Below are 26,924 nucleotides of genomic sequence, written 5' to 3'. Positions count from 1 at the left end.
CATCACAGTTTCATTTTTCGGTTCAAGCTCATCTTTTTGCGTACAAAACTTATTGCTAATAGGAATCTTCTAACACCAAAAACGATCACCTGTCTAGTATCAGTTTTGGTTATCCTATTTGCCTCCTTATATGAACGCATTCCTAAGGTAATAGAGAGGCTTAATCCATTTTTTCCTAGCCTTCTCATAGGCTGAACAAAAGAAGAGGATGTGTGACTCGTCTTCTTTTGTATTACATTGACACAAGGTACATAGCTCACTGATCTTTGTTACAGGTGCTTGACCATCTAGCTAGAGTTGTATTAGTTTTCAGCATTCCATACCTAAATTTCATGTATAGGCTTTTGGCTAGAGGTGATTGTACCTTGTCTAGAAATTCTTTGAAACAAGTAATATCCTTGAAAACAAGAAAGTTACTAGTCAAGGTTCCACCTGGGTGGTCAGTGAACAAGCTGTGTGTTATATGCACCCAAAAGGTAATTTTCAGCAATTTTTTCGAGTTTTGCGTCAGGCTAAAAGGATCTTCCCAAAACTGTGACAACGCAATTCTGTTTAGCCATGTGCACTCGTGTTTTAATCAAACATTGGAGTTATTCGGGTCCAATCTCATTATTTCTTGTAGACCAATTCTATAATCTACTAACTCTGGTGTACACCAGAGTCTCACCCATAATGATAATGGTTGCAAGATGGCATAATGATCCGTGTGCTTCATGTTTAGATCTAACATTAGAGGTATTAATGGAGTACTTTTTGGCAGCTTCAGGAGAGTCCTATAAAATTTGTTTTCACTATTCGTGAAAACATCCCTAGACATACGTCCCCATATTTTTGCCCCATATAACGCAGTAGACTAGGCCTTAAACTTGAAGACTTCAAGTGCCTGGGAAACTGCCTTGCTAAGACTCGCCCCATGTTTTTTTTTACAATAGGCAAAGTATTCTGCGTAAATATCATTTTGTTCTTTTCTACTTGGGTTTTCCATGAAAGTTTTGAGTCTAGCGAGACTCCCAAGTAAGTAAAGTTCTGTACAGATTCTAGTTTTTCATTATTTAAAAACAAATTCCCCCTAAAAAATGTATGCGGATTTATGGCCATGTATTTAGTTTTATTAGTATTAATTTCTAGGCCTTTTTTGTTACAATATGCTTGAAATGAATTTAAAAGGGTTTGCAGACCTCTGGGTGTTTGAGAAATCAATATGGTGTCATCTGCGAATAAGAGGGCTGGGACCCTTTCTCCATTCAATTTAGGTGAATCATTATTACAATCCTCTAAGTAGGATGGGATATCATTCACGAACATTGAAAACAAAGTGGGAGCCAACACACATCCTTGGTGGAATCATTGCTTAATTGGGATGGCTTTTGTTAGTTCGCCATTTGAACCCCATCTTACTCGAGCATAGTTTTTTTCGTGTAACCTTATGATCTGTTGGAGAAGACAGGCCAGAAGCCCTTGTAAATATAAGGACTCCCATAATAGATCACGTGGCACTAGATCGAAAGCAGCCCTGAGGTCTACAAATGCAACATAAAGGTGCCCTCTTCTTATGTGAACATATTTCCAGCATAAACAACGGAATCTGAAAACTTGGGTCAATAGTACTTATTCTAGGACTAAAGCTGGATTGGAACTTGGTAAGTACAGAGCTTTCCTCCATCCATGTATTCATACGAGTTAAAATATGCCGTGCATAGATTTTCTGTAAAATGTCCATTAAACTGATGGGGCGATAATTGGATGGCACATTCTTGACACCCTTTTTAAAAAAGGAAAACGATTTCCGCACCCCTCCAGCTTTCCGGAAAATCTGCACCTGCTGCTAAAGTATTACACAATAAGTTAATATAAGGCGCCCAGACGTTGATTTCATGTTTATATAAATCGCCCAGAACTTCATCCAATCCTGGTGCTTTGCCATTTTCAACTGCACTGATTGCTAGCAGAGTTTCTTCTAATCCAAACTAATTTATTTACGCTGGGGCTAGACCATGATGTATCATTTTCCAGTACTCCGATATTATCTGGGGCCCTATATAACTGCTGGAAGTGTTCAACCCAAGTCATTTCATCAAGGAAAACTTCTTTAACCACTCCTCCTGTGTGATTTCCATTCGCCACCAATCTCCAGAACCCCCCTTGATCCTTACTTTTAGCTGCCATTAACAATTCTGACCAGCCTTCCTCATCCCAGTTTATTCTGGCCTTCTCTTGGATCTTCTTATAATCTTTTCTAGCAGCCTTAATCTCCTCTGGGTGCTTACTTTTTATCGCCGCTAGAAGTCTGGCCTTGCCATTGCAGCAATCCTTGCCGTACCACGGTTTCCTATTTGATATGTTGGTCATAGTTTTATTGTTTTTTTTTGGGCATTTTAGTTAGCAATGGTATTAATAAATTAAAAAACCCAATATGTAGGTCGACAAAGGTATTGCCCCCTAATGGTGCACTTAAATAACTGGCAAACGTGTCAGCTAATAGGCTATAGATTTCTGCTAGGACTTCACCATGCTCCAATATATGGGCCCATTTTAGTGATCGTCGGTTATTGCTAACTAGTATAACATCATTGGTAGTTTCTGTCAAATGGGGAGTCTCGTTCCTTGGGGATACACCAAGGAACAGGCTAGAGGAGAATGTCAATTGGAGTGGACAATGGTCACTCTCAATCCTAGGCATAATCTCTAGGTCAGTTAAATATGGCCAAATATCAAGAGAGACAAACAATTATTTTGCTTTGGGAATTATTCCTTACAAAGGTCGGGGCCTTTAGCATGTCTGATGAAAGTCGGCCATTACACGCTCTCAGTTCGTGCGTGGCTATCAGCCTCATGATTTGGACTGCCAATACAGTACACTGAACCGACTCAATGTTATGTAACAGAGGGAAAATTACAATTCAAATCGCATCCTAATATTATGCTTGGTTTCTCTTCTATGCTATTTAAAAAGCAGTCCAACTTTTCCAATATCACGGACTCTTGGGATGAACGGCAGGGTCTATTACAAAAATTAAGTAAAAGGAACACCCTACTTTCCTTCGTAGTTACTTTCGGACCAAGTATATCCCTTGAGTCAATATTTATTATTGTTATTCGGACCTCAAGCGTTACTTTTACCCATATTAGTAATCCTCCCGAGGGCCTGCCTCTAACAGAGGGAACTGCATTGACATTATATGTTCTTTAGCCTACTCTATGCGGCGTGGTTAGCGGCCAAGTTTCGTGCAGGAGACAAATATCACTTGTATCAATATAGCTACACCAGTCTTGGTCATTAACATTTTTCGTAAGCCCCGCTATATTCCATGATATAAATTTTAGGTTTGAGTGATTACAGTCACTCCTATCTAAAGGAAGACCATCTAATGTCTCATCACTTATACCGATATTAGCTCCTGCCAATGCTATTTCTCCACCCGGAGTCAATAGGGGTCTTTGGTTCACAAGGGCCCCTTCTCCCATGTCAACATTTTCCAGCATCGGATCGTATTTCAGTGGTAAAGTAACGAATGGGTCAGTTATCTTTTTTTTCTAGATTTCTATAGGAACGACCCTCATTCCTTCTCCTTGGTCTATTACTAGAGGCAGTTAATCGACCATCTCCAAGGAGGATAAATCTTGGAATCTATTGGAAGCGTGAAGAGGAAAAAAGGTCTCGGGTCTTACATATTTCATCCCTTTTCGGTCGGTAAAAGTATCCCAGTGGAAGGGCGTGGATACTGGTATTATCTGTCTGGATATCCTCACATAATCCCATTCTAACTCTGTCACCTGCATATTTACTTCACAAGTCAAAGAAGACCACGCATCTGCTTTCAATCAACCCACACCACAACAAAAAATGTTGACCTGCACAGAAAGAGTCTGATCTTAAACATTTCCCAGAAAGGCATGAATCTGCCCTCCCTAGTCTACAATGATCAACCTTGAGCAAGGAAATCACCTATACTCCACAACTAATTGATAAAATCTCAGACCTGCAGTCGCTCAATAGTCTAACATTCCTTATTCAGTTTCGGGACTCACTACCAAAAAGATGGCGTTCTTTAGCTAATTAAGTACTTACGGCTTCCGTCAATGACGGTGGAGGTGGTGGGCAGATTGATCACTTGGGAAGGAGGCGACACAACGGCCACTGGAGGCTGGTTCACTCTGGGCTCTGTGAAAAAAATGTATACCTTTAACAAACATAAAAATAATTGGAAATTTAAATTGGAGCAAGGTTCTCTAAGTGCACCTAAACAACTAATGCTACATGAAAGGTGCTCATGAAGACCACACATAAGGTTCTTTGAAGCATAGACTATATGTGGAAATCTGAATTATGTCACTAATGTACCCTATTCTACTACTTTATGGAGAGCAGCATTCTCTCTCAAATCTATGAATTAAGTCTTTAAACTTGTTTGGGTCATATTAGAGAACAAGCATGACTAGTATATTCTCAACACCTTGTCAATGGGTCACTGTGTTATAAATACTTTGATAAGTTAGTATTTCTTTTGTCACATTATTTCCATTGTTTCTGAAAGACAATGTTTTCCTTGAAGTTCCTTACTTTGCAAATAAAATGACATCATAAACGGTCTGATCCTGCAATCTGTGTGGCATAGACTAAGGAAATGCTCAACCGAAAGCATTGATATCTGCTATTCAGTTTGTTTTATTGGAGTACTTTGTGCCATTATTTTTGTACAAGGTTAAATAAGTTGGTGCCAAGTAGTTCAAGTTCTTTGCAAAGTGTTACACAAACGTTGCCATCAAAATCTTTCATTTAATTGGGCACAAGGGAGGAAATACCGGAGTACAGATATGCCATGCTAGTAGCACTTATAAAAAATGTATTATGAACGTTTTAAGGTTTCTGGGTGTATAAAAAGAGCCACACGTGTGCAAGTCTGGTAGTGCCTGGTGAGATCCCCAACTCCACATATTATACCCATGTGAAATTCATGTTAATATGTACCACTGAAGTAAGTGATCAGTTATAAATGGAAACCCTTTTACTGGTATGTGATTTTTTGGAGTAGGATAGATATGAATAATAACAAGCATTTGTAATGCAATAGGTCTGGCATTACTTAAAGTTTGAGCTATTGGCATTGCATTATTATTTACAACTACAATAGGTCAAACTTCAGTAATGCTAGACTTATTGCATTGCAAATGCTTGTTTATCACTGTAAGCATGTGGTATCACGCAATTCAAAATAAATACATATGTAAAGTTAAGGGCAAGCTACAGTAGGTACCACACTATAAAGCACTATTTAATATTTGAGTTGCTCTTCAATCAGTAATATTAATACTTGGTAGAAAAATGCAATACCATTCTTGTGGAAAACTGCAAAAGAGAGGTGTCAAAACATACAAGTTGTGTATTTTGGATAATTATTGGTATAATTCTGCCTAAAATAGTTACTTGCCAGCAGGTAATAATTGTGAACCACTGACTGAGGCCAAGTGAAGTATAGCCAGAGTCACTGGAATTATGCGGCAGCAAAGAGACAATTTATGCAGCAGGGTTGACTGAATTACGCTGCAAGATAAAGCAAATTATGCAGCATTTGGTACATTCTGTGGTAGTATTTATTACTTTCACATGTTTACACCCGTTAACAGTGCATGGGCATAGGTTGCACATCATTAGTGTTGGTTTATCTCCCAAATATAGTAATAAGCAACAGAAAGGTAACCATTGAGCCTATGCAACAGGCCTTCCACTATGCAGCAACATATGCAACTGCTTTTTAGTAACTTTTGGACCGTTTAAGCTAAACTTTTTTCTGCTAAAATCTGCAGATTATACAGTAGATGATAGATTATGTGGCAAATACAGCAAATTTGTAATTATGCGGAACAACTCTGCGACAGCAAAAACATATAATTCCATTGGCTTTGAGTATAGCTGATTTACGGCACTGCAGGACAAACACCAGTGCTATGCACACTGCCACTGAGTATTGTTATTAAAGTACTGGTGGCACCATAGAGAGGGGTTGGGGGTATGGGTATGCTGAGGAATGGAGAGAGGGAGGATGGATTAGGTTTCTCAGTAGCTATGAAACTGCTGCCCCTCTGCACCCTAGTGGAGTGATCTGCACAAGTACTATTTAAGTGGCTTACTTAATTTAAATGGTGAAACGTTAGGTTGGCAGCAGTGCCTTTAGTTTGTTCTGCTCTTCACGGGGCCACTGTTACAGGTATGCTTGCAGCCCCTAGTTCAATGTCTTCGGCTTGAGCACAGTGGATGCTGTTTTCCATAGGTGAGCTTTCTCTCAGACCGGAAGGAAGGTCCGCTCTCGGCGAGGGGCAGGAAGCTTGCTAAAGGCACCTGAAGCTTGCTCCAGATAGTGGCAAGGGAAGGCCGCTGGACACAGAGTACATCAGGAACGCACCAGAGTCACATTACATATATAAATGAGTCACACTTAAAGCTCAAAAAATGACACTGCCTTTTACTTATGTGTTTTGAAATCCTGCAAGTGGTGCGCGTTAACACACACTTTGTAGGTTTTCTTAACACATACATAAAAGGCATTGTCATTTACAATGCCATATTGCATTGTAAATGCTTTGGGCACGTTCACGCTACATAAAACTGCTATAAATATAAACAAATACTATAACATTGCTGTGCCCCTTACCGTGGCTGCAGGGTATGCAGTGCTGTGAGCGGACTCTAAATAGCTCGGAGTGTAATTAATACACATCCATGTGCGCGCGAGGAGTTTGTTTTCTGGAGATCACGGAACGCGGGCAGTCTAAGCAGCAACAGTCATGCCCTATGTTTAAAGACAAACCTGCTTTTGCGTTGGAAAGTGTACTATGGTGAAAGAAGCGCAGTACCCGGAATGTGTGTAGCTGCCAGTGAAGCAGGCATGGCGAGAAGCACGTTTTGTTCTTCCTTTTTACGCATGACTCCGGAAACAAGCATTTACAATGCAATGGTCTCGGCTTTATTAAAGTTAGAGCTATTGGCATTGCAAATGGCATTTTTTTCATTTTTCATTTTTTTAAAACATAAATAAATGGTATTGTCATTTACAATGGCAATAGGTGAGCATCAGAGAGTAGTAGAGAGTATTAGCGGACACAGAGCCACACACACACACACACACACACACACACACAGAGCCACACACACACACACACAGAGCCACACACACACACACAGAGCCACACACACACACAGACAGAGCCACACACACACACAGACAGAGCCACACACACACACACAGACAGAGCCACACACACACACAGACAGAGCCACACACACACACAGACAGAGCCACACACACACACACAGACAGAGCCACACACACACAGAGCTACACACACACACAGACAGAGCTACACACACACAGACAGAGCTACACACACACAGACAGAGCTACACACACACACACACACAGACAGTCACACACAGACACAGACAGAGCCACACACAGACACAGCGCCACACACAGACACAGACAGACAGAGCCACACACAGACACAGACAGAGCCAGACACAGACAGAGCCACACACAGACACAGACAGAGCCAGACACAGACAGAGCCACACACAGACAGAGCCACACACACACACAGAGCCACACACACACACACACAGAGCCACACACACACACACACACAGAGCCACACACACACACAGGGCCACACACACACACAGAGCCACACAGAGCCACACACACACAGACAGAGCCAGCCACACAGAGCCACACACACAGAGCCACACACACAGAGCCACACACACACACACACAGAGCCACACACAGAGCCACACACACACACACTGACACACACACACAGCTCTCTGCCCAGTAACACCCTTGGCAACAAAGGTACGAAAAACCGGATCACAAGCAGGGAACAGAGGCACAAGCAGGGAACAGAGGCACAAGCAGGGAAAAGAGGCACAAAAACCGGATCACAAGCAGGGAACAGAGGCACGAAAAACCGAGTCACAAGCAGGGAACAGAGGCACAAGCAGGGAACAGAGGCACAAAAACCGGATCACAAGCGGCAACAATGGTAAGTTATTGTATTTGCACAGTTAATTAAAACCAATGCAATACGATACAAAATATAAATTAAAATAAAACACAATATAAAATCACATATGTTTAAAACCTTCATAGTATGAACATTGATGTTCTGTTCTTCATAGTTATAAAATCATATTAGCCTTTCAATTATCACACAGTATTTGAAAGTAAACATAATTTGTGTTGCAAGACAGGTTGGGATCAGGTCGATTCAAAATTCTAGTCCTGGCATTTTTTCCTCCACAGCCTTTAACAATTTTACAAGGCCGCAACTCAGTTGAGGGTCCCGAGATGAAAACCAGGTAAGTACTGCACTCCTTCGTGTACGTAACCCAAACCGAATAAAATGTTGTTTCAAAAGAAGTTCCATCTCCTCTTGCATTTTCTCGCAAGAGCATAGTAGGTGAATCATATCTTCTTGTATATGACCGCATAGCGGGCATGGCAATTCTGCTTTCTTTTTTAATCAGTGCGGGAAATGCTGAGTACAGGGCAGCAGCCCTAGTCTGTATCTTAAGAAGCACATTTTTGTCTTTTTGGCATAGCCCAAGCCCAAATAGTTCTGAGGAGCTTTTACCGAGTATGAATTCAAAGTCATCCAAGCATGCGTTCTTTTTGAAAAAACTGTTTTATCTTGTACCCACGACTGGTGTTTGATAGATTTCTTTACCAGTTTATTGAAAGTTTTGTGATCTAAGGAGGATGCCCAAAGCTGTTCCAGCCCAGTGTTTACAAGACTTTTTGCAAGATATTTGGCTGCAGGCGAGGTCGAAGACTGCTCTATCTCCCTCCACAGATATTCATTCAATGTTCCCTGTGCAGATTTCCTCACTTTGTCCCATACACAGATGTAGGCCCCCTGACGTGCCAGGAGCTGCTGTTGGATGCCAAACTCCAGCTTGATCTGTGATGGGGAGGTCCGCTTAGGAAGACTAAAGATGATTCTGTATGCGGCTATGATTGTGCTGTCGAGTATTGGTGCATCTCTGCCTCGTAGGACCTCACTACCATAAGTGATTGTAGGCAGTAATTTGGCTCGGATAACTTGTACCAATGGTGTTAATGATGGACCAGATAGCTTATTATTCAAGGTTTTTAAAGCAATTGCCAGAGCTATCCCTTTGCCTTTGATGCAAGACATTTGTACACTGAATCGGCCGCCGTTGTCAATTTTCACACCTAAATATTTATATATTGACGTGTCTTTAATGCGAGATTTGTTCCAGAACCACGTGTAGGTTTTTCTTTTTCTTTTGCTGATGGTCATAGTTTCACAAGCAGGGAACAGAGGCACAAAAACCGGGAACAGAGGCACAAAAACCGAGAACAGAGGCACAAAAACCGAGAACAGAGGCACAAAAACCGAGAACAGAGGCACAAAAACCGAGAACAGAGGCACAAAAACCGAGAACAGAGGCACAAAAACCGGGAACAGAGGCACAAAAACCATGACCAGAGTTTTATTTTCAGGTCTGGGATTCTTTGAAAGACACATTTATTCTCACAGATTTCTGAGCAGAGATGCCTACACGCAGCAGCGGCAGCAGGAGTCTCCCCCCGCTGCATGCTGGTCCTTCATCAATATTCATGTGCACAAGATGAAACAATTCGGCCAAGCGGAGAAGCCGCTGTTACACCACGGTTCTACTGTACACGCACTCTGTATGCTTGACGGGCTCATCGCCCGCATAGTTTACGGAGTGGGCCCTCCACGTTCCCGACTCAGGAGCAGTAAGGCCCCCAGCGCAAGTGCAGTGTTGGAGGGGGCCCTTGGATCCCACCACCTCCTTGGGCTATTGTTCGACCGGCCTGCGGGACCCACCGAACATTGATTATTGCTGTTATCCCAAGTGAAACAGCAGCCCAGAAGCCAATTTCCTTCCCTACACTACGGCCCGTGACGTACTGGCTAAGACACTGGCACCAAGGGGGTATCCCTCCAAAAGAGGTAAGTTCTTGACGCGGATCAGCTTTAAAAAAACTCTCACATTTTGCCACGCACATGGAAATGGCCCCTCATGTGCACAAGATCAAACAATTCGGCCAAGCGGAGTAGCCGCTGTCACATCATGGTTTTGCCCAATATCTCACAGTTTGGCACATGGGGACAGGATATAGCTTACCGACCAGAGCTGCTTATTTTGGGATCAGAGTTCTAATCTCGGTGCCGGCTCCACATGTGTGAATCCGGGCAAACCACTTAATCTCCCTGTGCCTACACAAAAAACAAACTAGAGCACGCTTTTGTTTTGAGGTGTTAGTCCAAAAACACCAGAGTTTTATTTTTAGGTCTGGGATCCTTTGAAAGACATTTATTCTCCCAGACTTCCGTGCAGAGATGCCTCCATGCAGCAGCGGCAGCAGGAGTCTCCCCCCGCTGAATGCTGGTCCTTCATCACCATTTATGTGCACCAGATCAAACAATTCGGCCAAGCTGAGAAGCCCCTCATGTGCACCAGATCAACCAATTCGGCCAAGCTGAGAAGCCGCTGTTATACCACGGTTCGGCCAAATATCTCACAGTTTGGCACATGGGTACAGGATATAGCGTACCGAACAGAGCTGCCTATTTGGGAACAGAGTTCGAATCTAGGCGCCGGCTCCACATGTGTGAATCTGGCCAAACCACTTAATCTCTCTGTGCCTACACAAAACAAGCCTCTGATGACTGGGTCGGCTGAAACGGGGGCGGGCACAGGAAGGGGCTGAAGCACCACTGTCTTTCTCCGAGGCGAGGCAGAAATGCCTCAGAGAAAGCAGTGGCATTTTCTGATTCGGGGGCGTGGTTTTCTTTCTCTCCTCTTCTTATTGGCTGGAAGGTAACATTTTCAGCCAATGGGATGAGGAGAGAAAGAAAACAAGAAAGTAGCGAAAAAAGACTCCCCCGAATCGGAAAAAGACGGGGCTTAAACGGAGTGACGCCCCTCTCCTCCAATGGCTGGCCTCCGTTTAGGAAGCCAGCCAATGGAGAAGAGGGGTGGGTTGAACCCCATTCTAAGAAACATTAAATCGCCTTCTTGTGTGCTGTGCATTTTCTGCCTCTTTTAGATAAGAAGAACTATTAAAAGAACTATTAAAAAAGCTGGAAAAGAAGTAGGAGGTGCAGTGAATGATAAGGTGACTGTCCTCACCGCACTGTTTCTAAATGCAGCAACTTAAAATACAGTACATGTTAAAAGGGATTTCTAACTTCAAGACTGTGCAATGTACTGCTTGCAACTTCAAATACCACCAACGCAAATGTGTTTACGTTAATTGACCAATACTTTCTACAGTTTTCTATACAGTTTACCACAAAATTGTTTACGTGGTCAAGTAAACAACCCATAAAATGAACACTGTAGGAGAGCCCATGTTTAAAGAAATTAAGGGGCCAAAACTCAAGTGACAAATAAACACATTTAAAAACCCTACATATCTGTAGAACATTCATCTTAAACATAAACATAAATTATTTGCAGCACAAAACAGAATAAAATGAATTCATTATTTATTAATAAAATACTTTATCATGTTATATGTTTTTTAATCAGCAAAACGGTGAACGTCCACCCACAAATGTACAAATATAAAAGTTAAAAACATTAACCCCTTCGATGCTCATGACGAGCTGAGCTCGTCATGAGGCACAGTGGAGCTGTGCTGATGACGAGCTGAGCTCGTCATGAACAATGGCAGTGATGAAATATCAGCACAGGAGGAAAATATCAATAGCAGCGAAGGTGTTAATATTACTGTTACATCCCTAATCCAGCATCCAAAATTAAACCATTGTGTCTTACAGAGTAATGCTCAGTTTTCCAAAAACACATTGCCGCAGGTTTCGGTTGACTAAAAGTCATGTTGTAGTCAACCTTCTTCAGGACATAAAAATATTTTCATAGATACTTTTTCATAGATTAAGGGTCTGTAAGGCTACTGTGTTCTGGTAAAACCGATCAGAATCTACCTGGACTTTAGAGGGACTAAGGACTTCCCATAATATCCCTAAGGAAGTAGTTGTGAAGTAGTGTGGCTCACTGGTTAGAGGCGGCAGACCCGAGAGCAGAGGACGGCCCGGGACCAGGGTTCGATTCCCGACGCGGCAGGTTTCTGGACCAGGGTCAGCGGACTCGATATTTCTCTCGCCTCGGTGCCCACTCTGATCAGCGATCACACTCGGCAACTCTGGGCATAAGCTTGCCTCATCTTCACTAACGGCCCCACCAGACCGCCGGGGATGCCTGGTCTCACCCTGGAGATACCCATTAAGGGTCCATCTCTCAGGGAAGCCAGGAAGGGTTTCCCAGCGGTCGAAGCGCGGAGATACTCCTCCGGGAGTCGATCCTAGCGCTATATAAACCTGCAATTAATATAAACCTGCAATTAAGGAAGCACAATGTTATTGTACATGCTTCATAGTGCCCCTTGTAGCTTTCAAATTTGAAACTGAACTAATGAGGAGAGACAGGTAAAATGTGCCCCATCTAATGAAGTCACTGTGATGTACTCAAGGTATATGAAAGCGATAGTCCAAATTACAAAATGTCAGAGAGCCTGTCTGTGATGTGTCCAACCTAAACCTTCTATACAGCCTGAAAGTGCCTATGGGTGTTTTTGTGGGAAGTGGAGCGCTATATGTCTCTGTATGGTGTACAAATCTCCCCGTGTAGATCTACCAGTAACAAACTGTTTCCAGAAACACCGTTCACTATATGTGCCTCTTTGGACATTACACTATATGTTCAACAAGTAAAAAAAACATAAGGGAATGTCTACAAGGGACATAAAAATGCAGACTGAAAACAATAAATATGTGTATCTTGTCAACTGGATTTTTTACCACAGCATTTGGCGAAGGGCTTTAAGGTGCTGCTTAGAAATTGTGCACTACACTACATGTTGGTGACCTCAAAAAGCAGAGGCGCTGCAGTGAAGGTATTAACATTTTACCTGCTCCGACTGTACCATTACAAGAGCTAGGATAGCTGCGCGTCTCCTCGATTAATCAAAAGGCTTTTAATATGAAAGTGTCCCCCGAGCTCCCAGCCTGCTCTTGGAATCGCGCCTCGTTCCAGACAGTGAGCCTACAAAGAGTGCCTACCAGCCTTGGCTTCCGGGCGCGTCCTCGCCTCTGCACCTGCGGTGGTCCAGGGACAGGGGACTGAAACACGACGCAGGCAGACTCGTGTGGAAAACACGCATCAGTAAAGTTGCTGAAGGGTGCCTCGACTATCCCCAGATTGTCACTGCTGTGTGTGTGTGTGTGTGAGGGAAGCTAAGTCTTTTTAGGAGCGGTTAAGAATTCACTACCACCACTCCCTGAACCGAAAGAATTTGGCAGCGGGCCCGCTTGTCCACCTGTACAATTGAGGGCTGAGCACTAGGCAGTGGATGTACAGGGTCCACCAGAAGTGTCCCAGGCCTGCCCTTCCTGGCGCACAAGTTACTACTTGTGTAACACTATATCTGTAAGAGACATTACTTAGTGATAGATTCCTTACCTTAGAATATCCCCAGGCGTCAGACTGAATCCGGAAACTTTTGCGTGACAATACCCCTACGTGTCGGTAGGCGTCGTCCGTGGCTCCGCATCCGTCATTGTTAGCGCCGGAATGATGTCGCTGGAGTACTTAGACGCCAACCTCGCGCGCTGACGTCAGTTCTTATACACAGCTTTTCCGCGCCAGATACGCAGAGCCATGATAGAACAAACACTGGTGCCATGAAACTGGGGCCCTGAAAGGGAGTGACCTTAACGCTAGATATCGGTTCGCAGAACGGGGAGGATGGGTGGGTAAGGAATCTATCACTAACTAATGTCTCTTACATATATATCGTTACACAAGTAGTAACTTGTGCATCTGAAAGAGACACGTTAGTGATAGATTCCTTACCTTAGAATAGATACCCCAGCAATACCAACCCCGGTAGTGGGTCTGCGAACCAATAATCACACCAGAAAGTCCTGGAGGACGGAACGGCCAAAGAAGTCATCCCTCCGGACTTGGCTGTCCAGGCAGTAGTGTCTTGCGAACGTGTGCAGCGAGGCCCACGTAGCTGCCTGACAAATGTCCTGCAAGGGGACTCCTCGGCCCAGGGCAGTAGTAGTCGCCGTGGCTCGAGTGGAGTGGGCCCTCAGCCCAACAGGAGGTTCCTTCTTAGCCAAAGAGTAACACGCTTGAATGCACAACACGATCCACCGAGAGATGGTCCGCTTGTGCACCGCCCGTCCTTTCTTAGAGTTGGTCATCCACCCGGAACTGGCGTGTGCGATCCAGATAGTAAGAGAACGCACGTTTTGGGTCCAGACGGTGGAGCCTCTTTTCCTCTTTCGAGGGATGCGGAGGCGGAAAGAAGGTGGGCAAGGTGATGGACTGCCCGATATGGAAGGCTGTGACTACCTTGGGCAAGAAAGAGGGTTTTGTCCGCAACACAACCTTGTCCGGATGAACAGAAAGGAAAGGAGGTTTAGAGGAAAGAGCCTGGAGCTCACTCACTCTCCTGGCAGAGGTGATGGCACATCAAGTAAGTTAGAACCAGGTTCAAGTCCCACTGGGGCATCACGAAAGGAACAGGAGGGAACATATGAGTGATGCCCTTTAAGAATCTGTTTACAATGGGGGACTTGAGCAAAGAAGGCTGATCAGGTAGCCTTAGTAAGGCTGAAAGGGCAGAAAGGTAGCCCATGATAGTGCCCAGATCAGAGAGAAGGAAGAGGAGAACCTCAGAAAGGGGCATTGAGAGGATCCACAGCCTTTGCTGTGCACCATGCCACAAATCTGTTCCACCTGCAGGCGTATACCGACTTTGTGGAAGGACGCCTAGCTGCCAGAATGACATTACAGACTTCAGGAGGCAAGTCAAATGGTCTCAACTGTCGCCGCTCAATCTCCAAGCATGGAGGTGCAGACTGGACAAGTTCGGGTGGAGGACCGTCCCCTGCTGCTGCGACAGAAGGTCCACCTGAAGAGGCAGACGAATCGGGGGATTCGACTGACATACTGAGTAGCTCGGGATACCAGTACCTTCGTGCCGAGTCTGGAGCCACAAAGATGACTTGGGCCCAGTCGCGCTTGATTTTCTTCAGCACTCTGGGCAGAAGTGGTATAGGCGGAAAGGCGTACAACAGACCGCAACTCCACTCGCGACGAAAAGCATCCCCGAGCGAGTGCCGCCTTGGAAATTCCAACACGCAGAACTGATGACATTGCACGTTCTCTTCAGTGGCGAATAGATCTAACCAAGGCTCTCCCCACTGCAGAAAGAGACGTTTCGCCATGTCCGAGTTCAGACGCCATTCGTGATCCATCATGCACCTTCGGCTGAGCTTGTCCGCCCTGGCGTTCAGAGAACCTGCCAGGTGTTGAACCACCAGGGTCATGTCCTGATGTTCCAGCCACTGCCAGAGGCACAGAGCCTCCTGGCAGAGGGTCCACGACCCCACGCCGCCCTGTTTGTTGCAGTACCAATGGCGGTATTGTTGTCCTTGAAAACCTACACTACAATCCCCTGGACAGAGGGGAGGAATGCCTTCAGTGCTAGACTAATCGCCCGCAGCTCCAGAAGTTTGATATGGAGCCGGGACTCTGCCGGAGACCAGAGGCCTCTGATCTCTGCCTCTCCCATGTGGCCTCCCCAGCCTTGGAGGGACGCGTCCGTCACAACTACGTGCTCCGGTTGGGGAAGGGAGAGGGATCTGCCGCTGACCCAATCACGATCCGTGACCCACCACTGCAGCTGTCTCGCAGTGCCCTCCGAGATCATGACATGGTCGGACAGGTTGCCCACTGAAACTTCAGGTCCCACTTCAGAGCCTGCATCCCCCACCTGGTGTGATGCACCAGAAGGATGCAGGAGGCCATCATCCCCAGAAGCCGCAGTGTCAACTTGACCTGAAAGAGTGGAATCAGAGCCTGAATATCCCGGACCCGCTGTTCGGGAGGATAAACCCGAAACTGCGCCGAGTCGAGAACCACTCCGATGAAGAGGAGCTTCTGAGAGGGGCACAGGTGTGACTTCAGCACATTGATAGAAAACCCCAGATGGTGCAGGAGGTCCGCCGTTGTCTGGAGGTGGCTGACAACTGTCTGGAGCGAGCCCGCCTTCAACAACCAGTCGTCGAGGTAGGGGAAGACTGAAACCCCTAACCTGCACAGATGAGCTGTGACCACCGCCATCACTTTCGTTAACACCCGTGGGGCGCTGGTAAGGCCGAAGGGGAGCACAGTAAACTGAAAGTGCTCATGGCCTACCGTGAACCGCAGGTAGCGTCGGGGGGCCGGCAGGACGGGGATGTGGAAATAAGCGTCCTGCAAGTCCAACGCTACCATCCAGTCTCCTGGGTCCAGGGCAGCTAAGACCTGAGCCAATGTCAGCATTTTGAACTTCTCCTTCCGGAGGAAGCCATTGACGTTCCGCAGGTCCAAGATAGGGAGCAGGCCCCCTTTGCCCTTCTTGGGTACCAGAAAGTAGTGGGAGTGACAACCACACCCTACTTCTGGCCTAGGAACGCGCTTGATGGCCCCCTTGGCCAAGAGGGCCGTAACTTCCTCTTGCAGAAGTTGCAAATGATCCCCCGACTCGCGGTGGCATGGGTGGAGGGGTCGTCTCGAAGGGGAGGGAGTAGCCCCTTCGGACGATTTGCAGCACCCACATGTCTGACGTGGCAGTGCGCCAGTAGAAGTGGTGATGGCGAACCCTGCCCCCCACTGACATAACATGGGCCTGAAACCACGGACTAGGAGGGTTTTGAGGCGGATGCTGCAGGGAAAGTTGTGGACTGGCCTCGCCGTTGTCCCCGACCGCCGCCACGGCGGTTCCCATGGCCGCCACCGAGCTGTGTATTAGTCAGCGGTGCATGGCTGGCAGCACAAGTGGGAGCGCCTCTTCCTTGACCACGAAAGGAGCGATAGGCACCCGTTGGCTGGCGTGGGGCCGAGAGGCCCAAGGACTTGGCCGTAGACCTGGAGTCCTTAAAACGCTCAAGCGCATGGTCTGCCTTGGAGCCAAAGAAGCAACGGCCATCAAACGGCATGTCCAGAAGGGTGGCCTGGACATCAGCTGAAAAGTTGGCGGACCTCAACCAGGCGTGGCGTCGAACTGCCACCGTCGTTGCCATTGCTCTGCCCAGTGAGTCCGTGGTTTCCAGCCCATACTGGATGGAATAGCGTGCCGCATCTCGACCCTCCGCAAAGGCTTGGGCGAGTTTAGTATGGGCCTCCTCTGGACATTGTGACTGCACGTCCGCGACCGTGTCCCACAGAGTGTGGGTGTAGCGGCCCAAGAGGTATGCGGTATTGACTGACCGCAGTCCCAAACTCAGGGACGAGAACATCTTACTGAATTGTTCGTACCTCTTGGATTCCCGATCGGGTGGAGCCGTCGGGAATGCGGTCTGGGAAGTAGAAGTAGAGGCCTGGATAACCAGGCTCTCGGGGTGGGGTGGGTGGACAAGAAGCAAGGGTCGCCCGGGGCCGGGCGGTAGCGTCTGGCCACGTTCCTATCTACAGGCTGACCTGTAGCGGGCTTGGACCAAGTGCCCAAAAGAACGTCACACAAGGCCTCATTAAACGGCAGGAGAGGCTCGGCCGAGCTTGCCAGCGGTTTAAGGACCTCAGTGAGGAGGTTAGTCCTCACCGCCGCGACGGGGAGGTCCAGGCCCAAGTTGGCCGCCCGCGTCAACACTACACTGTAGACAGCCCCCTCCTCCGTAGCCACGGTTGGAGGGGAGACAAAACCAGTGTCTGGCGAAGTGTCCAGTCCACTGGCATCCCCAAGCCCACATGTCCAGTCCTGCTGAGACTGGCACTCCTGTGCCAGAGGGTCCACAGACCCCTCCCAATCTCCCTCGTCACCCATCACCTAAAATTCAGGTTCAAAGGATGGGGCCGGTTCGTGGAAATAAAAGTCTCCAAACTACGTCTAAAGCGGCGCCCAGCGGCGCCTCTCCGGCACCGAATCGAGGGCAGGATCGGGGACGGCGTCGCCGGAGGTGACACTCTAGGGGCCGGCGTCTGTGAGGCGTGAGGTCGACCGGCGACGACCCGGATCCGGAAGCGGATCCATTGGGGGCCTGCGGCTCCGGGACCAAAGTTGTCGACGTCGTCGGGGCCGAAGCACCCGGCGGCGTCGGAGCCGAAGCACCAGACCCGCTAGGCCCCCCAGCCGGGACCGTTGGGCCCAAAGGCGCCACGGAACCCGGCGGAGGAGGGAGAGACCTCATGGCCATGAGGTACCGCTCAACCTCCTCAGTCGTCGCATCGTGCCCAGGGACCGGAAGGTGTGGGCCAGGCTGCGGTGCCCGCGACTCCATCGGAGCCGCGTGGGTGGTGTCACCTGAATCCCCGGCCGTGTCGCACGAGCGTTGGGGTGGGTCGGAAGAGCGATGACGCCTTTCCGACCTCTCATGCCTCTTACCTGAGGATCTTGATCCCGAAGACCGATGCCGACTCTCGGAGCTACAAGGGCTCCAACCCCGCGACCGGTCCCTCGACCTCCTGTGGGACCGGGACCTTGAATGGCGCGGGCCGACTACCGGATCTCAAGTCGCTTGTGGTAACGCTCCCGCCTAGCCTTAGATGTCAGGGCCCGGCAGTCGGAGCAGGTACGGTCGTCGTGGTCAAGACCTAGACACTAAAGACACCGGCGATGGGGGTCGGTAACCGACATCATTCGGCTACACTTGGAGCAGGGTTTGAACCCGGGCATCACTACCGGCACCGTAGGAGTCGAACGACTCGAGAAAAACCAGATCAAAAGATCAAAAAAGTTTTGTCAAAAAGTGACTAAGGGGTTGAGCTTCAACGGATCTGTGCTAGCTGGCGCGAAAAAAAAGAACTGACGTCAGCGCGCGAGGGCGGCATCTAAGTACTCCGGCGACGTCATTCCGGTGCTAAGGACGTCGACGACGGACGGAGAACCGCGGATGACGCCTACCGACGCGCAGGAGTATTGCTACGCAAAAGTTTCCGGATCCAGTCTGACGCCTGGGGATATTCTAAGGTAAGGAATCTATCACTAACGTGTCTCTTTCAGATGAGCACGCACACCTCCTCCTGGAGGGGAGGGAGTAAACCGCACCCTACACGACTCGCGGCGCTCTGAAATGACCTCAGCCATTCAGAAATAGCACATATTCCTCTGTGGTAGTAATTTATACACCAGAAATGTAACCCCTCTCACTAAATCCGTGCGGTACCTAGCTCACTGAAGCCGAGATTTAGGAACGTGATGTGATGTGCAAATGCCTATCCTGCAGCTGGGCGCACGGCCTCGCTTGAAATCACGGATAAGCATTGCGGACCTACTACATACCCTGTCCTTGTGAAGGGACCGGCGGCCAGCTGCTGCAGCTCTATCATGATTCATCTCATCACCGTGCGCTTCACTGCACAGCGAGCGCCCGGGCGAGGGAGCGTGGCAGCGAGGCAAACGTGCCCTGCTGCAGTATTAAAAATTGATGGGAATGGGAGGAGCAAAGGCGGGACATGCGCCCCTTTTGCCCAATTGTGTGCTGTATTTTTTTTAAAAAGCACGCTAAAGCCAATTGCATCCGGCGAAAGCAAAACCACACGTATCCTTGCTGTACATTTTTTAAGGATACAGCAAATCCCAGAGGAGTTCCGTGACCATATAGAGAAATTAAGCTGAAGGCAGAGTTCCTAAATAAGGCCAAGGTCCAAGGAGGCTTGTAATATGCTTATAATGTACAACAGGGGGTACTTTATTTTTTAACCCGTTTACTGCAGCCGAAAATCCACCGCAGTGCGGCGGCTTTGAAGTGTGGGGGGGGAGCCGCGTCGGCCAACTGACATGCACAGCACTACGGAGGTAGCCCATTGGCCAACAGAAGTAGCGAACGGGTTAAAATGAATGAAGAATAAAAATAAACTCTGGTGGTAAATGAAACACACCAAAAAGCAGTTAGATATTTGTTGCAAAAAGATATTACAATCAGTTTAGTGTAAGTCAGATTTTTTAAAAATGACTATCTCAGAATGCACAGAAACGTGTAGAGAGATTCTACCTTTACTATAAATAACCCCTGCGTGAAAATTTAAAGAGGTTTACATAAACATCTACTTCCTGCTTATCATTGTTCATCTAGAAAAACAGAGCAGAAGGAGGAAAAATCACGTTTCTTTTTAGTTTTTAGGTCTCCTTTGAGACCTTTTGTTTTCTAAAAGTGGGCTTAGAGGCCGCCCATTTCTTATCACTGGTTGCCCTCATTGCCACTCTCTTTTGCATGCTTCTTATTGGTCAGCTTCTGTGGGCTTCCTTGCCCTCACTTGGAGCATGGATGCAATTACTTGTGCCTTTACATTGCTCATTTTTAGGCACTACTTTATTCTTTGTGTTTAAACTCTATCAGAGTGTGTCTTTTTCAGTTAGCTCCATGTTAAAGTTTTCCCCTATACATATTCCTACATTGCCTGTGTTGCTTGGCCCATTCCTCCCCTGCTCATTACGGTTACTTGCACTTGAGGTCCCTGCTACATGCTCAGATGCATCACCTGTATTGCTGCTTGTGTAACCACGTCTGTGTTACTGCTTATACCCACCATCCCGCCCTCTTCAGTGTTGCTGCTTGCCCTTACTCTCAGTCATGTTGCTGCTTGACCCGACCCTTCCTATCTCGTCCATGATTCTACTTGTCCCCAACCACCATTCCTCACGAGTCTGAGTTACTGCTTGCCCTTCCACCAGCCATAACAAACAAGAACAAGCATTGGCATAGCCAATAGGTCTCGTCTTTGGGACCTTATAAGTGTTTAGCCATGCAAAAGTTGATGTTGTTGCACCAAGGATATTGTGCTTCATATCTAAATACTTATAAGGTCCCAAAGGCGAGACCTATTGGCTATGCCAATGCTTGTTTTAATAAGCCGGAATACAGTGAAGGTTAACCCTATGCCCATGGTGGCACAGGGCTCACAGTCAACCATCACATCCCAAGCGGCATACAGCGTATGTTTTTATAATACCTCATTGCTGCACCAAGCTTGTGACACAACATGTTTCTGCTTGAGGTTAAGGAAATTAACTGTTGTCAAACATGGATTTGTTTGTTTAAAAAAATGACTGTTTAGTGACTATCAAGTGGATAGCAGTAGGTGTTCTCGGTCTTGAAAGTAGGTACTATTGTCTTGTGTAGTTCAGCAGAATGTGGAGTTTCTTCATTTTTTACCCATGTCAGTGGTTTCACGTATGTGACACATTGTTCAGTGATGAAAATGTCATACACTTCTCAGAAAATAAATGCAGCAAAAGCACAGTGTCCTTTCCCTGCAAAGCACTCACAAAAGAAGTTCATCTTTTAGAAAATAAGCCATTTAAGCCACTAATTAGATCATTTTTAGCTCACAGTGTGTCAAAAGTCAAATATGTGATTTCAGAACAGAATTATAGACTAGGATTTAAAAAGTGTTGGGTCAAATAGTAGTGGAAATTAGATGTTGCAGGATAGTACCTGTTGATGACCAGCACAAACCCTGAGAAAGCACCTTCAATGGAGAGCAGTGGCTTGGGGCAGCATAAGAGGCAAGAATAAACCTAGAGACTGGAATATACTGTGGTGGCGAGGGGCAGGCAACAAGGGACAGAGGCTTTATGTGAGAAGCAGATGCTCAAACCCACGGGATTGACTGTGCAGCAGAAGGCTGGGGACAGAAATAGGAGTAGAGAGCTGGCAGCGGCAAAGCCGGAGTAGCTGAAGCTCGGAGGGAGAGCCCAGTATGTCCAAATGCGACCCGAGAAGTGAAACGCCACACCTTTATAAATATCGAAGCTCCGATTAGCTTAGTAGAATCTGCCATGCAGCCTGGGAGCGGGCTGGGGAGCCATAGCGTATCATCAGTGGGGCAGCAAGAGGGAAGCAGCCTGCGAGGCACAGCGTGCCTGGCTCAGGAGAGTCTAGAAGTCAGGTGAGGCTCTGGGACCTCGAAGCTGGTCTGGCTGCTGCTGTTCTGCCTCTGCGTCCAGGTGACTCCCTTGCCCCGCGGCTCCCCCTTACTGCCCGCTGTGCCGCTGCTCATGCCCTCTGCTGCCATCCATAATTTCACCCAATGCAAAGTGTTGGAGACATCACTCCCAGCAACATTGTAAAAAATCATATGGTTACCGGGCGCGAATCAATTGATCGCTAGGGAGGCCGGACCATTGCTAACGCTTTTTTCGTATGAACAGGCAACGGCCCATGCTGAGCTGGAAAAGTTTGTATCTCTCAGCGGCTTCACTCTTTTGCTGTCCGCGACTATCTCTAGTGAGGTTGGGGCAGGAGTAAAGGAGCCGCTGTTTGGGCAGCCGGCCCGGGGCAGAAGGGAGGGAAGAGCCCCGGCTAAGGCCGCCATGAAAATGTAGCTTGGTGTACCGCACTAAAAATAACGTAAAACAATGCGGGCTGTACGTGCTACAAGAAAAATGCGCGGCCGCCATATGCGTTTTACAAAAAAAAAATTTGGGCTAGCTGCGCTATTGAAGTCACGTAGCCTCCATTATTAAAGTTCAAACGCGGTGTTGGGGAGAAAGGTGCGCCGCCATAAATATCAAGCTTGACGTGTCGCGCAGGAGAGAATGTCCAACAGCAGGCAGGAGAAAGCCTTTAAAAAAAGTGCGCGTGGCAGCAGGGAGAGGAGGGGGGCCTGCACCGGTTTCCCTTGCGGGAGCGAGCAGGAACCATTTGTCAAAGCTCGCTCCTGCAAGGGAATCGTCAAACGTGCACGAGTTGCCATTGAAGGCAATGCAACTCGTGCACGTTTGTGCCTGAAAAGGCGAATCAATTGCTTAAGGTCTCCTTCCTATGCAGCGCATGCACGCTGCGTAGGTGAGACCTAAAAAAGGACTATGACACAGATGCAGTGATTCAGCTGGTGTTCTAGCATAGTTAGGTGTATGCTTCAAGGACTCTGTAAATGTTCTGGGTCCAGAAGTAAAGGTCTAGTACTCTTTAACCTTGCAACCAAACTGGAAGAGTGGTGCATCTCATACTGACTAATGTTTAAGTGAATAGAATTCCAGCTTCAACCATTGTAACAGAGTCTTGCTCCTTCACCCTGCCAAACTGCGTCTGCCTACAAGATCCAAAAATAGTATTTGAAATTGTGATTCCCAAAATTGGGAAAAGTATAATTGTAAGCCATTAAATACACATAGTTATGACTTTCAAGACACATTAAAGGGACAGTTAGTCAGTTGCATAGTAAGAGAGACAGGGAAGAGTGAGCAGTAAAAGAGATTGATGCAGAACAAGCGAGAGACATTAACAGAGAGATAGGGCCAGATGTAGGTAAATCCGATTTACCGACTTTTAAATACCGAGTCATACCGAATCGGTATTTAAAAGTCGGTAAATTGGAAGGAGGCAGATGTAGGTAAAAAATTACCGAATCTGTAAGAGTCGGTATTTACCGATTCTGTAAATACCGAATCTGTATTTCCCATTGATTCCTATGGGCCTTGGAAGCCCATAGGAATCAATGTGAAATACAGATTCGGTATTTACAGAATCGGTAAATACCGAATCCTGCAAGGGTGCAGGGGGTGTCACTTTGACACCCTCTAGCACCCCAATTCTGGACTTGTGTGCAATGTGACACACAGACATGCCCTAAGGGCATGTCTGTGTGTCACATTGCACAGGTGTGCATGCACAGATGTGCATGCACACCTGATTGGGTGGTAAAATACCGATTTTTAAGGGCCTGTGGCACTCTTAGGAGTGCCACCTACATGTGGTTTTTCCGAATCGGTAAATATACCGATTCGGTATTTTACCGATTCTGTAAATTTAACGATTCTGTAACAGAATCGGTAAAATATAGGCCCCTACATCTGGAAACCCTAATACCGGTCGGTAACGGCCGAATTCGGCCCTTACCGACCGGTATTAGGGCTCCTACATCTGGCCCTTCGTGAGATATGGATTACAGACAGAGGGAAGCAAACAGGCCAACAGGTCATATATCCTCCAGGTCATATAAAATACATTCTTTGATCACAATAGGTGCTATCATAAATTTAGACTAAATGCACACACGTTTTTTGCAGTAGTGACCCAGTGCCCACTAACATCACATTTAAAACACTTACTGCTACCTTACTACGAAAGATTTGCCCATTATAACCTGGAATTCAGAATCTAAGAGAAAGATTTATTGCACAAACCTGGATTTACCGTCACATTGACATATCCTTCTCCATGAGCGTTCTCTCCTTCGACTATTACTTTGAACTCGTACAGACCCAGTGTAAGCTTGGAGGAAAAGAGAGGACAGGTTAGTTGACATTCAGGCAGCAACTTGCTGTCAGACATATTCAGGAAGAAGGGACCATCATCAGGTAACTGCACGAGACACCCGTTTTCCCTGAGCAGAGAGATCTGCTTTAGCTCTCACCCTACACAGACATTGTCAGTCTTGGGGCCTGATTTAGCGTTTGGTGGAGGGGTACTCCATCATAAACATGATGGTATTCCATCCACCTTAATACAAGTGCCGTAGGATATAATGCACTTGTAATAAGACAAAATAAACCATCCGCCAAACTCTTAATCCTTTAGTTCCTAGTCTCACTGTAGTTTGCAGCACTTTTTATTTAGAACATAATGAAAAAAATAGCACGGTGGAGCTAGTGTATATTATGTAGGCAGCTACACTTTTTTGTATTTTCTAAGAGTCATAGAGATGTGCAATTTTTAGCTGCTGTTCTTGCATGTTGAAAAGGTAACCTTTACCACTGTGGATTTCCCAGTGGGTGGGATATTTGAAGGGAAAACTGCAATTTAGCAAACCTCTTTAAGACATGTAAAGTCACTTCTGTCGGTCACATGAAGTTGCTGCAAGAAACATGTGCCAAGCAAGGTATGACAATGATGTGCTTTGAAGCGCAACACTCACCTTTGAGAGTTTGAGGACCTGTGAATGCTTCCCCTCCATCTCACCGCTGTAGTCTTTGGGGTGCGTTATGAGCCGCCAGTCATAGGTGTAAACTGTCCCTATAAAGGAAGGAAACTGATAAATTACATCACAAAACCTTGCACATTTCAGACATGAAGCTTGCTCATAGTTTCATAGAATCAAAAGAAAGTGATGTTCATCGGTTTATTTTGGTCCACCAAAATTCACTCAGCTTCAAAACCTGCAAAATCATGAGGCGCTTACTGACTGCTGAAAGTGAACTAGAACAAGATATTATGTGCATAGTCAGAATCTGCATACCGGTTAGATAATGTAACAGCTATGGTTATATTTTGGATAAGAGACCATTTGGGTGTGTGGTTTAAAAAAAAAACTTTTTATTGATTTTATGCAATAAAAACCAGAAACACACAAGCAGTGAATGGCTCCACTCAAAGAAAAGATTTGGAAAAATAACAGTATGCACGGCTGAGCTTAAACACCAGATGCATATAACAGCTGGGGACAAGAGTACATCGAAGCCAAGTCGTCAAGCCAATTATAGAGTAAATAATACAGTTATGCAAGCTGGGCTGCCATATTCACATTACCTCAGTACAATGAGGAATACACGTCACCCCTCCCTGTCAGAGCCCTCTGACGAAACAGAGGCCTTCTCAACTGTAAATTTATTATGAAGATACCCCCACAACATAATCACATCCGATGCACCCTGATCGGTACCGGTAGTATGCATATGCATTTGCTAAGCCACCTGCCACTCAAGGAGATCTCGCTGCCACGAGGACACCAACGGTACCCGGGTGCCCATTCATCCATTGGTCACACATTTTGGCCAATAACAGGGCAAATTGGGCTGCTTATAGGGAATCTTGTGTCCCCTGGTTTTCACCACCACCCCCGCAGAGGCAGGCCAACGGGGTCAGAGGAATTTCAATATCCGTCACTTTCACTATTTTTGGCACCATCTCCCTTCAGTACCGCTGAATCACAGTACATGCCCAGGCCAGATATAAAAGGGTGGCCTCCTTAACTCGCCGCATCGTGCACATCTTGCCTCCCTCGTCGGGTCCATCGTGTTCAAACGCCTAGGGGTCACATGTGTGATGCAGGAAATTAAAATGAAGCAGTTTAAACCTATAGTTGCTTGATACTCTCCTCAACAACCTACATGTGCATCCAGTCAGCGTCCTCAATGGGCTCCCTCAGCTCACATTCCCAGGCCCCATGGGAAGCATATGGGCACTAGCCATTATGCACGGGATCGCTTTGTAAAATAATGATATGAGATGCCTCTCCACTCCCCAAAGAAGCAGGCCTCCGAACAGGGAGGGTTGAGGAGTCGCAGGGAAATCAGCGCAGACCTCCATTGCAACACTCTCCAAGTTGGCATAATAGAGTAGGAGGCCCGGCCCCACCTCAAAGGTCCTCCTGGAATGTAAGGAAGGCCTCTCAGGGGTACAAGTTCCCCGCCTTCTGGCAACCCCCTGCCCCGACGGAGTTGGTCTGGCAGAATTCCACAGAGAATCCATCCCCACCTGCACCTTGGATCTGTTGAGGGCTCGAATGGCTGCCCCAATTCCTCTAAGGAGATCTCAGTCTCCAAGTCCTGCAGGAGATCTGCAGCCAAGATAGGAAACGCCACACCAGTCAAGAAAGCTACAATTAGCCCCAGGGGACCCACCTAGTCTTCATGATGTCCGTTCATTGCTCGGTCCTGAAGAGACCCTGTATTGTTGACTGGGTCGAAACATCGTAGACAAATCCAAAGCGAACCATTTACCAGCCTCTATTAATGTAGTTGAAGGCTGTGATCATTCTAACCTTTGTGGTGGTCGACTTTGCAACTTTGGAAACAATTTTTTTATGTCACAGAATGCCACAAACTTATGTAGGTTCCATGTCCACTGGGGACACCATGCACTTTTTAAAAAAAATAAATGTGAAGATTTATGAATATAAACTTTTTTAATTT

At 46.7% G+C, this 26,924-nt stretch overlaps 1 protein-coding gene across 2 annotated transcripts in view; it reads right to left on the bottom strand.

Annotated features, from left to right (window-relative positions):
- KIAA0319L (KIAA0319 like) overlaps positions 1-26,924 on the bottom strand; it is a 962,229-nt gene that overhangs the window by 404,341 nt on the left and 530,964 nt on the right. For both annotated transcript variants that reach the window (XM_086956507.1, XM_086956508.1), the window contains exons 6-8: positions 24,929-25,026; positions 24,198-24,285; positions 4,070-4,162 (exon numbers count right to left, since the gene is read on the bottom strand). In XM_086956507.1, the coding sequence (XP_086812633.1) occupies positions 4,070-4,162; positions 24,198-24,285; positions 24,929-25,026 (279 nt within the window). The remainder of the gene's footprint in view (positions 1-4,069; positions 4,163-24,197; positions 24,286-24,928; positions 25,027-26,924) is intronic.

The sequence above is a fragment of the Lissotriton vulgaris genome, chromosome 2_1, assembly GCF_964263255.1.
Source record: "Lissotriton vulgaris chromosome 2_1, aLisVul1.2, whole genome shotgun sequence".
NCBI classification, from domain to species: Eukaryota; Metazoa; Chordata; class Amphibia; order Caudata; family Salamandridae; genus Lissotriton; species Lissotriton vulgaris.
This window is presented reverse-complemented; position numbering and strand designations above follow the sequence as displayed.